The sequence below is a fragment of the Haemaphysalis longicornis genome, unplaced genomic scaffold (genome assembly GCF_048455015.1).
Source record: "Haemaphysalis longicornis isolate Haplotype H1 unplaced genomic scaffold, Haemaphysalis longicornis Haplotype H1 scaffold_3, whole genome shotgun sequence".
Classification (NCBI taxonomy): Eukaryota; Metazoa; Arthropoda; class Arachnida; order Ixodida; family Ixodidae; genus Haemaphysalis; species Haemaphysalis longicornis.
In genome coordinates, this window is record NW_027526335.1 from 56168012 (window position 1) to 56182581 (window position 14570).

General features: G+C 44.2%; 1 protein-coding gene across 1 annotated transcript in view; it reads left to right on the top strand.

The window, feature by feature from the left end:
* Nucleotides 1-646: 646 nt before the first annotated feature.
* The window catches only part of LOC144174469 (cytochrome P450 2A12-like), a 39961-nt gene continuing 26037 nt past the window's right edge, over nucleotides 647-14570 (top strand). The window contains exons 1-2 of the mRNA XM_077703186.1: nucleotides 647-802; nucleotides 7743-7969. Of these exons, the coding sequence (XP_077559312.1) occupies nucleotides 767-802; nucleotides 7743-7969 (263 nt within the window). The 5' untranslated portion in view covers nucleotides 647-766. The remainder of the gene's footprint in view (nucleotides 803-7742; nucleotides 7970-14570) is intronic.

Genomic DNA, 14570 nt, shown 5'->3' on the forward strand with positions numbered 1-14570 from the left:
CAGACAGACAGACAGACAGACAGACAGACAGATATTTTTTCATCAAAGTAGCCAAAGAAAGACAATCGTCACTAAAATTGAGGAATTTCCCAACCACCCCCATCTCTCTGTTCTTCAATCCGGGCCCTTAAGACATCTATTGTCTACGCCGTCACTACGTCTACTACCGAAATAGAACAATGTCGGAACACCGGTCAGGCTAACCCTGTTACATCCTTCCTTTTATTACCGTGTAGGTATTGTACTCTATTTGTAGCAATGCGTTCACTTTACGTTTAATGGCTACAGTTCTGGTACTTTTATATAGGAAGGGAAAACCCAGTAGCGACGAAATAAGAAGCCTCACTTTTTCGGTAACAGAAAGATTGTGCGCTTAGGTAACTGGGCCCGTATAGCGAACCTTTTATTTGTAGGTGATGAACAACGTATACCAATAACACGTGTTGTTGGGCAAGTTGGTTCGTAATTATGGACCAACTCGCTCAACAACACCTTTTTTTATTGAACGTTTCTGTATCTTAACGGCCGCCCGTGCAGCTGACCTGAGCAGTGTCGCCGAAAGATAACGTAAAGCAAGGTGTAGCAGCCCTCGTGCCGGTAATCTCGTTCCCGCGTGCAGCGACCTTAGTAGCTGGATAGCGCGGGAAGATAATGTAATGCGCGCAAAAGCAAGGTACTCTCCGGGTAATTCTGCTGTAAGTAGGCGGTGCGTGCTCAAACTGTTTGTGCGCATGAGACAGCGAGGCGACGGCGCTAAGAACATAACATGGCGCTTGACTGTGTGCCGACGTTCTTCTCCAGCGTAAGTACTAATCTTTTTTGTGCGCGTTTATGATTCTATCTACCCTTACTGACGTTGAGTGAGTTTAGACCTGTTTTGCTGCTGCCTTGGTCCAGTGTTGGCTATAGAGACTAAACGAACATGGATAACTGTGTCTAATGGGTCCATCCGCATGAATATCTCTTGCTATACTGCACTATCCTACGCTTTTACACATAGCCATATTAATTACTGCATAGCATCTTGGGGACTAACCTACAACTCCCATATCGCTCCATTACAGCACGTTCAAAAACAAGCTGTTCGAACACTTACACACAGCACTTACAACGTGCATGTTACAACTCTTTTGCGCCAACTTAATCTGTACTCAATCACACAGCTTATCAGCCACAGTCTATGCCTCATTGCCTACCGCCTGGTTCATAATCCCGGTATTCTTCACATAATTGACCGCCATACCCTGTCTAACCCCAATAAAACTAGGTTTGCAGAGTTAACTAACTTCTTACTGCCTTCAGTGCGCACTAACTATGGGAAAAATACAGTCTGGTTTGCTGCTATAAAATCTTGGAACAGCTTGCTTTTTAATGTTAAATCTTCATCATCCTTGTCATCGTTCAGGCATGCTGTCAGGACATTTATTTTCTCTGACGATTTACGCTGATGTAGGTGCTTAGTAATGTATTCCTTTCCAGTTTTTTATGTACTTCAGTTTCTGGTATTTAATATTCCTACGTGTTTGTACTATGTATAGAGTTTCTTTCCATGTCATAGTTAAGTATTATTACTGCAGCTATCTGTTTATGCATATTATTCGCGTTCATGACTGCTACTAATTGCTTAATTGTGTACACTAAATAAAAAGTGGTCCCATTACAGTGTATAAGTGTAATGGGACCCCTTTTGTATATGTACTTTCCCTTTCTGTATATGTACTTTCACACACTGTATTTTCAATACGAGCATAAACTGAAACTGAAACTGAAACTGAAACTGAAACTGAAACTGAAACTGAGACTGAAACACGAAGCGGTGGCTCTGTGGCTAAGGCATTCTGCTACTGAGCATGAGGACGCGGGCGAGATTTCCGGCCACGGCAGCCGCTTTTCGGATGGAGCCGAAAAGCAAAAACGCCCGTGTGTACTTGATTTCGGACGTGATAAAGGTCCGCAGGTGGTCAAAATTAATCCGGAGCCCTCCACTACGGTGCGCCTCATCGCCTGCGTTGCGTCTGCGCGTTAAACCCTATAATCAATCAATCAATCAATCAATCAATCAATCAATCAATCAATCAATCAATCAATCAATCAATCAATCAATCAATCAATCAATCAATCAATCAATCAATCAATCAATCAATCAATCTCTTTTGAACTTGCACATAGCGGCCACTCCGTCTCCGTGAAATAATAGGTTCATGCCTCCTTCCTGTGTGAAACGTTTGAGACTTGCCCGAAAATGTATCCTGGGCAGGATAGACCACAGGTACACAAATTTATAAAGACAACACTCTGCCTTGCGGCTACCTAAACCCGAAAATTTTGTTCTGTCTGGCTGTCGCTCGAATTAGCCAGAAATGTTACTGGTTTTAGTCTTCAACACTTCAACACTGATCTTCAACACTGGTGAAGCTGCTCACTCGTCTGTTACTGATCCACTGGGAATGGGCGGGTAGGTGACTAATGAGAGGAACAGGAGTACTATAAAGGAGAGAGGGACGTAGGAAAGTAAACTAATGAGAGGGAGGAAAATAAAGGATAAAAGAAAGAGAGAAGAGGGTGACGGAAAGTGAGCAACGGTGGGCGAGGGAAGGTGAAGAGTACGAAAGGAATGTTGGAGTGGGTGGATGAATATCATCCTGCGGATGTGGGGAAGATGAAGGGTTGTGGGAGGCACGCGTGGCGGAACGTCCGCTTGTTGCTGTCTAGGAGTCAGATGGCCTTGGTCGAGCTGCCATCGTCGCCGCCGACCTCCAACTGGCAGCCACCACGCTTCCATAAACCTAGTGGCTCAATAAAAGTTTCTCTCTCTCTCTCTCTCTCTCTCTCTCTCTCTCTCTCTCTCTCTCTCTCTCTCTCTCTCTCTCTCTCTCTCTCTCTCTCTCTCTCTCTCTCCTTGGGGCCACAATTTTCTGCACGCGGAAGATTAGGGGTGCAGCTTTTGTGTGGGCAAAGATACTCGATATAGTATTTTTTTAATGTCCCAAGCGGCCTGCATTTAATCCGTGAAAATGTACGAGTTGTTAATGTTCCGGCAAAAGCTGTTGTAGATAATCGTCACGGCTTCTGAAGTCGTTTTAAGTTTAATGAGGGTTTGACGGGTCTTTCAGTGGGATAGCTGAAATGGGAAAAAGTTAGAGGTCAGCGCTTACGATTGTCTGATCCACTACAATCGATAGAACGTGGCACAAAACTTCTGGTACGTGTTAAAACGCGAAAATATTTCGCTTTTCGGCCTCATTTATGGAAGCGAAGACGTCTAACCAGCTTATGCGGCCTGCTCAGAAGGGTCTTCACTTCTAAAAGGATATGTATGACCAATTTTAGCTACTTTAGTTTTCCTAGAACCAGATGAAATAGGTCCACAAGTACTAAACTATTCGTGCAAGAAGGAATGCAAAAATACAAAAAAATGGCACCAAAAACAGTTGTACCAATGTACGGTGAACTACAGTGACGTAGAAAACCAGGGCAGTTGATAGACGTTCATCATCACAGCGCAGAAAGAACGGGACAAAGACGGCAGAAGGACACGGGACAATCTACAATGAAAAAAAAAACTGCGGCTAGCAATATTTTTTCGAAACATACAGGTAGGATAGTAACAAAAAACGTCTGAGTTCACCCAGTGAGCACAAAAAAAGCATAACAGAGCTAACAGTAACGTTTGCAGGAAACACGATCTGCACACATAGAGAGCGGTGTGGTTCAACGGTGGTTATTATTTATTTTTTATTTGTTTATTTTTATTTATTTATTTACTTATTTATTTATTTATTTATTTATTTATTTATTTATTTATTTATTTATTTATTTATTTAGGGGAATGGATACAAAGATACAGGCCAAATACAAAATTGTATGGACGAGTACAGGCTTGTTAGGTTCCTGGGTATACAATATTAGCTAGCGCCGTACGAAAAAGTTGGTGGTCGACAATGGTGGCGGTTGGTCCGGGAAGATGGTTCCATTCTTCTGAAGTGCGTGGTATGAAGGAGTGAAGGGAAGCTCTTGTTCGGCAGGGCTGGATTCCAACTTTGTAAACGTAATCAACTCGTGGGAAATGTACATTGGTGGAAGTATGAGTTCGGTGCGAAAATGAGAACTGTGATTGAATATTTTATGAAATTGGCATAGGCGAGAAAATTGACGATGGGATGCAAGGGAAGGAAGGTGCAATGTATTTGTCATGTACGTTATGCTAACGGCACGGTTGTAGTTATGCAGGGTGATAGGAGCGGAGTTATTCTGTTCTAATTCTAAGGAGCTAATTAAATTATCAGTACTTGGACTCCATAAGCAAGAGGCGTATTCTAATTTACTACGGTCTAAAGTTTTATATAACGTTAGTTTTAATGGCATAGGTGCGGAAGAGAAATCACGGCGAAGATACCCTAACGTTCTGTTAGCACTATTGATTATCGTGTTAATATGAAGTCATAAGGTGAGGCAGGAATTAATGTGAACACCAAGATAGCGGTAAGAAGTGACTGACTCGAGAGGGGAAATATTAGGATAGTACGAAACAGGACTTGATAATGAGCGAGAAATTCGCATTGCTTTGCATTTGGTAGTGTTAAGGTCCATTAGCCACGTGTCAAACCAGTTTGAAATCGCGTTCATGTCAGCCTGAAGAATGTGAACGTCGTTTATATCATTAATCTCTCGAAATATTACTTAGTAGTCCCCGAATAAGTTAGAAGGAACACAAGAGGGAAGGTCGTTAATATTTATTAAGAACCAAAGCGGACGTAAATCAGACCCTTGAGGGACTCCGGAATGAGCAGTTCTAAAGGGAGAGTTGAATAGCAAGCAGTAACAAACTGTGTTCGGTTGCAAAGAAAGTGCTCTAGCCATGTTAAAAGATCGCGAACAAGATTTCAATTGCTTAATTTAAGAAGTAATAGCTTGTGTTATACGTTTTCAAACGCTTTGGAAAAATCCAGAAAAAAAAAACAGTCTGCCAGTGAACAACTATCAAGGATGATGTGAAGTTTATTAGTGAAGGAAATAAGTTGGGTTTCACAAGAGAAGGTTCTGCGGAAGCCATGTTGAGCGCTGGTAAAAAAGAGTTAGATTCGGGAAATTTTACGATGCTTGAGTAAAGTATGTGGTCCAGTATTTTGCAAAGAATGCTAATTAGAAGATTGGACGGAAGTTGAAAGGTGAATTTTTACTACTTGAATTATGCATGGCCATCACCTTCCCCACCTTCTAGTCCTCAGGAAGAGTGCAGGTGTCAATAGATTGCTAGAAATTCTTTGACAAAATAACAGAACAATACAATTTCATACCTTTTAAAAATTTGGGGTTAAATAAATCAATACCAGTGCTCGAGGAAACGTTTAGTTCTTGAATTATTTTTTCTATTCCTTTGGGTTCGGTAATTATTGGATCCAGTTAAAGGAATTCATAAGTGGGGATTTTTGGAATCGCAATGTTGGGACCAGAAGTAACAAAATTACTACAGAAAACAGCGTTTAAAATAACTGGACATAGTCTATCAGGAATGACCGAACCATCCTAATCGAGTTGGTTGATCGAAGCACTAGTGTTGGGGTTAATGACTCGCCAGACGTTTTTCGGATCGTTTAAGAGCATATTAGCTAATGTGTTTAGGAAGAAATGTTTTTTCGCTTCTTTTACCTTTGACACGTAGTCAAGGTTAGCCGCCTTCTGAGCATCCCATTTGGCAGCACAAGAGGAATGCTTTGGTCACGGTGCAGGCGTTTCTTCTTGTTCGAGATGCGCTTTGAGTACATGGTGTACCACGGGGCTCGGGAATGGGACGAGATGATGCGCAACGGGACTTTTTTTGTTTATTAAGTCGTTTAGTCTTTCTTTAAATGAAAACTCAACTTGGAAGGCATACGTCGCGAAATTAGCCAACCAACGTGTACGAACTGCTGGACGGTTGTACTAAACCACTTACATCATTGCTCTCTGGTTAAAAAGGAAGCTTTACAACACCTTTTTTTCTCCACGTTAGGCTCTGGTGCACAAGTAGGAGTTCCTATAAATACATAAAATTCGAAAAAAGTTAAGCACTGTGCATAAATGAACGCTCCCGGTTTACGTTAATTAATAAGGCGACATCGTTCATCTGGGATTGGCTTCACAATTAAGCAAATATGGCAAACAATTTGCAAACACTCCACGCATCCAGCATATCACAGCTATCTCTTCAGACTACTGCAAAATATCCGCAAGTATCAGGGACAGCGCATTGAGAGTCAACCAAGCAACGTACTATTCTTTCAGCCATTAGCTCGACACACTCCCAGAAACAGGACAAATTACGGAAAAGAGCGCTTTTATTTCAAGCAATTATAGTACTTTATTTTCTCCATCGTAATATTTAAGAGGCATATAAGAAATCTCATCCTAAGAAATAATAGTCGCTCGACCCAGTCCAGTGAAAAGGTATAACATTTTTAATTTTTATTAAATCTATATCTGTATTTCATAATATGAATTCTAAATTTGATAATCTGAACTTAATATTTTTAGAATTAGATATAACTGGTATCAGAACCCGTTCATTCTGGTTCTTATGTCGTTTCAGTTGTAACCGCCAAATTCCAATTCAGATTGGAATTTAATTAGAATTCGATATAATTGGTATCAGAACCGGGGCGTTCGTTCTGGTTCTTATGTCGCTTCAGTTGTAACTGTTAAATTCCAATTCAGATCGTTTACAAAAATAAAACAAATAACGCCCCTAATTGATTGCCACGTTACAGTATATTGCAAATAAACAAGTAATAAAATAAAATAAATTACTGCTTCTTATTCCCGTCAAACTTCGAAACGTACAACGCCAGCTCCAGCGAGTACTGTTCATACAGTTCAAATTATGAAGGAACATTTGGGGATATTCACCGTGTATATTGTTGATTAGGGTAGAAATGAAAACAAAAACACAGGCGAATCCAGCACATTAGAATTACACGCATGCGCCCTATTTGCACTGCGCGAATATGCGCACTATGTGAATCAACCTGGAGAGCGCTTTCCTGCCAGGTGACTTCTTACGTAGCGCGTTACCGAGAGCACTTGGAAACATCGATACAGTTTGAATGATAAGGCAAACATTATTGATTAGAATGCGCGTTCTACGGAGACCTTTCGTCCATGGCCCATTTCTCTTACCCTTCCCCCAAACTGGCGTTTTTTCTGGTATTCAATTTCTGTTAAAGTAATAGTGCACCGTTAATAATAGCGCACTGTCGTCGCGACATTTTTTCTTTGACGTTGTTTCCAAGGGTTAAGCTAATTGATCTTCCGCTTTCACAACTGATGATTACGAGTATTTCAGGAGTACGTTGGCACGTTAATAAGTGTGTTGTTTAGGCCAGCATAACAATTATAGTCATTCCTTAAGACTCAACGTTTATATTTTAGGGGAGTCAACACCAAACAATCGTGGCCACCGCTTTAGATCGCACGTAAAAATGTGCAGCTTCCACAACACTTTTTAAGCGTTGTATAAGATCTTCACTTTGCAGGCCTAACTCTTATTACATATATACAATATGCCGAGAAAATTTCAGACATCTCTCACATCGAAAAGAAAATTACTTCTCCGCTGAGTCAACCACAAAAAGTGCGAATAAGTATTGTCTGATTAGAAATTTATTGTATCCTGTTTGATTTTAAAGATTTGACTCTATTTACATTGATTTGTTGTGTATCAGCCTAGTTCTTAATGTGTGTGACGCCACATTCTTTACTTGCAGGTTTTTGCTTTAGCAAAAAATAGCCCGTTGATTACCGTGGGCTTGGCGGTAATTATTGCTGGACTAATTACCCGACAACGCTGCACTCGGGCAAAATGCGAAAACAAGAATTCTCGTCTTCCACCTGGGCCATGGGGCGTGCCGTTACTCGGCTACATCCCGTTTGTTAGGAAGCCCTGGCATATTGCCTTTAAAGAGCTGAGTGACCATTACGGCCCGATAATCAGGTACGTGCTTTGTAACTTTTTCCCGCGGGGTACACGGCATGAAGATGAATTCTCTTTGTGAAAACGAGTGGGCAGCAAAGGCACACAGCTGCACAACACAGATATTTTTACCAAACTACAGGGAAGTAATTAATGGGGATGCAAGCGAATATGCCGCTTGATATACTAGTCAAGAAGCGTATGAACGAACGCATGGGCAGACGTGGGAACGCATACTCTGGGACTAATTTCCGCTTGGAGTTTAGAATGCCTTATAACTTATTCATGAAACTATTAGAATAGATTTTTTTACTGTGGCTTATGGGATGCGCAGCACACAATTATTAAATTACGTAGAGACACGCGCCGGAAGATATGTTAAGTCTCACTTCATAAAACCAGTATGTGTGGAACCTAAAAAATATGGTTTCGGTTTGGGTTCGGGCGAACTCATATCGTTCCGGTTCAGTTCCGGCTCGGATAAATTACGCACCGAACGTATTCTTGAACCGGTTCGGAATCTTGAACCTGTTCGCGCACCGGTTTGATGAGTTGATTTATTAGTGAAGACCCACTGCGGTGGCTCAGTGGCTATGGCGTTGGCTGCTGAGCACGAGCACGCGGGTTTGATTCTCGGCCGCGGCGGCCGCTTTTCTGATAGAGGCGAAAAGCAAAAACGCCCGTGTGTTCGAGATTTCGGCGCACGTTAAAGATCCGCAGGTGGTGGAAATTAATCCGGAGCCCTCCACTACGGCGCGCCTCATCGCCTGCGTTGCGTAGGCGCGTTAAACCCTACAATCAACCAATCATCAATCAGCCGTTTAAACTGATATTTTGCGTGCAGCTGCAGTTCAATGAAATTTTAGCGACTCTTAAATTAAGGTAGGTTTGATGAATAACGGTGTCGGATCACTTATTTAAGGCTTTCGTCACAAGTGAACTTGCAAATTAAATTTCCAATTCGTGCGCAGTACCATGAACATCTCATAGCTAGGCTTGTGTAAAGTGACAAGCAGGTTTACAGTGTGTAAACCAAGCTTCTTGGACCTCATAGTGAGCACTGATTATCTGTTATGGCTGCACTGTTGACCATTTGTGTTCCTTTTAAAATCTAACAAGTGCCTGGAACAGCGAGATGTGCTTGCATTCTTGCGTCATGTCGCTTACGAACCATAAAGATGGCAAATGAAGTTGCCCTGTTGCAGATGTAGTGCAACATTCTTGTTTATTTCTGGTTACGAAATAGCGCAAATGGTTCCCGGTAACCGCTTTGTGTTGTAAACTGAACCTCGCTTTTGTCTTGGCATTTAATTCTTGAGGATTGGTTAGAAAAGGCAAGAATAAAAGCTTTGTGTGATTTTTTTTTTATGGTGGGTGGGGAGTTGTCCAAACATTCCAAACGCACAGAGCATACTCATGGGGACAGTCATAAATTAGAGCCAAATCATAATCATAGCTCAGCACTCATAACCATATGTTCCCCATATTACCTCATGTATACACGTGGGGCGCATCATATCATCGTCATGTTTCGTATATCATCGTAAGATAGCATAGCAATAAGGCTATAGTTTAGCACAGCAGGAAGAACCTTTGACAAAGCATAAAGAAAAATCTATGTCTCGGGAACGTAAGATGTCGAACCCCGTCCTCCTCGCTAGTATAGTGGTCAGTATCCCGCCTGTCACGCGGCAGACCGGGGTTCGATTCCCCGGTCTTTTTTTTTGTTGTTGTCAAGGTATTTATTTTAACTTTTACTGACGAATTAGGTAAGGCTAACAGCACGCAGAAGTACGCCATTCCCTTCGGCCGCATTCGTACGAGCTTAGGTCGCACCAAGCAAATAGTGTCCCGAATGCGAATTTAAGACTCTTGTTCTAAATCGCCGCATTATTCATTCATGTAGTGTAAACTGTTCGGCGCCACGTAGTCCCAAGAGCGTTCAGGTAAAAGTTAAATGCATTCGCACTCACAACTGATAAAAAATGCTATGGTGCCATCAAAAATGTTTTTATGTTATATATAATCAGAGGGTCGATAGCATCAGGCCCTATATGTAGAAAGGCGCTTCCATCCCGTTTCTTTGAGGGTTCAAGAAAAATCTTAGTTTAATTATTGGCGTGCAGAATGTAATTAACACCTCTGTGAAAAAACAAAACTGGTCTAAGGTCCTAGTAGGGCCAAAAGGGTGAATTGCCTGAGCGCTATAGGAGTCATGTTCACGCAGTACTCGCTACTTATTTCAACGCCTGGCTACTTAACTTGTAATAAGAATAAAAGAATGAGCCTGAAGGTCATATTGTCGTTCTGCAAAAACAAAAAACAAAAAAGATGTGGAGGTGCGGGGAATGAGATAAGGGGACAGATGGTGTACTCCACGAGCACAGCGGCGGGTCTACAACCTGCGCTCATTCAGAGCCCGCGTTTGATGTTCACAATATAGATACAAAGGATCGGCAGGAATAATGCAAGACCACCTCCAACAGGCCGCCAACGTAGTTCAGGCCTATGCAAAAGGTCGCGATCTAACGTGCGCACCCCCCCCCCAAAAAAAAAAAAAAAAAAACATCCGAGTTCTTACTCGTGCAAAAGAGGCGACACAGCCATGGATTTTCATAAAGATATCACTGGACGGACATAGTATCCTTCCTTCTGCAGCAATTAAAATATTGGGCATGACCTATCAAGAAAAATGCAAAAACAACCCGCTAATCTAAAAACTAGAAGGAACCACAGCGCAAATAATTAGGATTCTCCGAAGGGTTGCGATTTAGACCCACGGCATGAAAGAGCAAGACATGCTAAGTTTGGTCGAAGCGTTCATTGTTTCTCAAATCACATATGTCGCCCCCTACACCATCTTTGAGGTGCGAGGAGGAGGAGGAGGAGGAGGAGGTAGCCTTTATTGTGGCAGGAGTGGGGAAGGGGAAGTAGAAGGTGGGGGGTTTGTAACTTGGGGCATCTTAAATGCGTACAGTTCGACCCAAAACAGGTGGGCTCCTTAAGAATGCTGAAGAGGCCGCGTGGGGTGAGGAGAGCAGGCTCACGACTCTAGACTGCTCGCGCTAGACCGCTTTTTAGGGAAAAGTGTGCAATTAAAGCCAGCATGGAGGGTTCCAGTGTACGAGGGTCGATGTAAAGAGAGGGTGTATTTGGAGGAGGCTTGAAGGTTCTGTAGCGCGCGAACTTCGGGCAGTGCCAAATCAGGTGCTGGAGATTGGCGGGAGTTGGGGAGGCGCAGAAGGGACATCGAGGCGGTAGAGACGGGGTGTACCATTTACGGAAGGTCTCAGGGGTAAGGCTAGCATAAGCAAAATATTTGTTTATGAAAATTTCGGCTGATGATGGGAGCGAGGGAAGGGCGGATAAAAAGCAGGTGGGAGTCAGGGCCTTGAGGTGGTCTTCTTTTTCCCTTTTTGTAACGTAGAAGCTGTATCGCTGGTGGTAATGTCTCAGTAGGTGGAGGAGCAAAGTCGGGTAGCAGTGGAGGACTACAGGTTATACACTCCCGCGCAGCCGAGTGGGCTGCCTGGTTCCCCGGTGATGACTCCTCGTGTCCAGGTGACCTGTCGATGCGAACATTCATGCCGCTAGATTTCAGGATGGAGATCTGATGAATGATTTTGTTGGCGATGGTATTGGTAGACGTGGGACATTTTAGAGTCTGTAGGGCTTCGAAAGAGTACGTCAGAATGCGTATCTGGGAAGGCAAGGAGGAGTGAAAGTCAAACATGAGGTGGTCTATGGCTTGAATAATAGCATGGAGTTCCGCTTCGAGGATGGTAGCACATGGAATACTAAGGGATCGTTTGCCTTGGATGGAAGGGAGGTCAGGTGAAGCCCATGCGATGCCAACTAGTGGAGGAGAAATGCTCGCGTCGGTGTAAATGTCGATTTCGTGGGGGAGTTTACTGTTTCGGAGGGCGTTGATGCAGCAGCGCGGACGGGGCGGGCGTTGCGCGGAACGGGATGGGTGGCCGTAGAGTCCGTGACAGAAGGGCGGCTCCACGGAGCGAGAGGCGATGGGATGTCGGGGGGTTCTGGTGGCTTGAGATTGTCCCAGGCGATGATAGAGACACATTGATGAGTTAATGTGCGCTTATGAAGGGATTGATTCATTTGCTCTTTATTATATTTTCCAATGGGGGAAGAGCAACTGCAGCTTGCAAGTTCTCCAGACGAGTATGTTTTGGTAGTCCGCTGATGGTGCGAAGGGTGGCTCGGTGCAGGTGTGTTGAAGCGTTCTCATGGCCGTTTTTTGAGGTCGTAGGTTTGAGCTGCGTAAGTTATGGTACCAATTTCGACAGCATGGGCTAAAGTTGGGTTGCCTTCTGGCTTGCTCCACCAAATTTGTTCGAGAGGCGATGTATGACATATTGAATCGTTTTCCATTTAGGTTTCAGTTGCTGTAACCATATTGACGGGCTGTTTTTGTGTCTGGTTGGGATTCCGAGTTGTCGTATGGGTTGAAAACTAGCTGTTATAGGAGTAGCGGCGAGAAGAAGAGTTGGAAGGTTATAGTGTGGAGGGGGTTTGTGGCCAAATACGGGTAAGAATTCGTTTTTTTCGGGGGCTAATTCCAGACCAAGAGAGGCCAAGGAGCATTCAAGGCTATTTGCAGCGGCTTGGAGTTCGGTTTGCATGTCTTCGGAGCATGAAAAGTCGGCTGATTCAGTCCATATGGTTACATCGTCTGCATATATTGTGAATCGTGCTGCAAAGTCACGTTCGAGATTTCGAGTGACCCTCCCCATGGCGAGATTAAATAATAACGGGGAAAGTATGGATCCCTGAGGTATCCCGCGGACAAGGTAGTAAGTGCGAGGAATCCAGTCTGGGTGAGATCCTTGAAGTCGTATTGGCCGAGCGTTCACAAAATTGCGGATCCAGATTTGTGCCCGGGTGCTTGGGTATACGCGTGCGCCAGTTTCTCTAGTGTGGCGGATTGGTTGACACAATCAAAAGCCCTGTGTAGGTCAACTGCTAGGATCAAGTAGGGACGGGAGTAGTTGTGATAGGAGCGATTGATCACTCGACGTAATAGCCAAAGGCTATCATGAGTGCTCAGGTTAGGGCGGAAGCCAGTCTGCGCCGGGTGAAAGTATGGTTTGACATATTCGAGGTAGTGGGTGATACGGTTATTGATTAGCCTTTCTATGAGTTTGCAGAAAACAGGAGTAAGAGAGATGGGTCGGAGGTTGGTGATGTCAGTTGGGCCGGGAAAGCTGAAGATAAACACAATTATCCGCAAAGCATACAAACTGGCCCTAGCTATGCCCACAAGTACATCAACTCGACTGCAAGCACTTGGACTACATAACGGTCTAGAAGAACTGACTGAAGCCCACCTAACCACGCAGGGAACACGGCTAGCCATTACCCCCCTCCGCCCCCCACACCCTTCCCAGGACACCACGTACTCCAGCGCCTAGGCTACGCCCTTCCACAAACCATCGAAACGACGTTGGACATCCCACTGGATATTGCGTCAATGCTTCGAGTACCCCAACTTCCATGGAACATGAACCCTCAGCACCATGAAGGTAGAAGACGAGCCAGAGCCCAGCCCCCAAGAAACTATAAAGAGAATCTACCACCACGGTGTAGACTGATGCAGCGGACTACGAGCGCGAACACCAAAACTGCAGTTATCGCAGCCCCCACTGCCCTCATCGCGAGCATAAGTCAAAAATATATCAATAATTTGGGCGCCTTCCGATTTGTTACTCCGCGGCAATCAAGTAGCCCACGCGTTCGCGCGAAGTTTCTAAAACCGGGCACCGTTGGAAGATGACGACCGGGCAGATCACCCTTTCACTACTTTCAGCGACACAACGCAACACTACAAGCTATCCCGATGCACTTACCCACCAGGAGCTGACTCGCTGTGCAAAGAACAAGAAGTGACCTTCCGCCGTCTGCAAATAAACACGTTCCCACCCCCCACGAGACTACATGCCATTCACCCCTCACCCTATACCCTCTGTGCTATTACTGAGGCCAATGCGCTTCTCTATATCATATTGCCACGAACCATGTACGGTTTCGTATATTTATTGTTTGTTTTTGATGCCCGGCCGCGTCCGGCTTTGTTATCTGTGCCCCATGCGAAGTGCGTGTTCCATTCTTTATTTTTATGCCGCACGGGCTATCTCATTCAGATAAGGAGGCTGTTTCGGCCTAACGTCACTAGCGTAGAATAATCTTCCTTGATCTACAACGTTCTGGATGTGAATCGACGCTTCGAGAACCACGTGCGCCGAAAGATAAAAAACCTGCAGAGCAGACGCCGCGGTATTACTATTGTCGACGCTCGCCTTCGCACGTCACTTTGTTGACTGCTGCTTCGCCGCCTGTATTGTTCGAGTTGTTAGGGGCGCACAAGTTCGCTCCAATAAACTTGTTTTCCTTGAAGACAACTGCGTCGTCTTTAGCTACGTGACAGTACGGTCTGGCAGGGCCACAATAACCCAGACTTGAAACCAATTTCCAGTCCCTACGAGCAGTGGGAAAGTGAACTTGCCAGCTCTGACCCGAATAGGCAGTTATGGCGTACCGAAATGGTGAAGACGGCGGGTAAAACCAATGGAGTCCTGGTCTAAGGACCTTGCCGACCTACCAG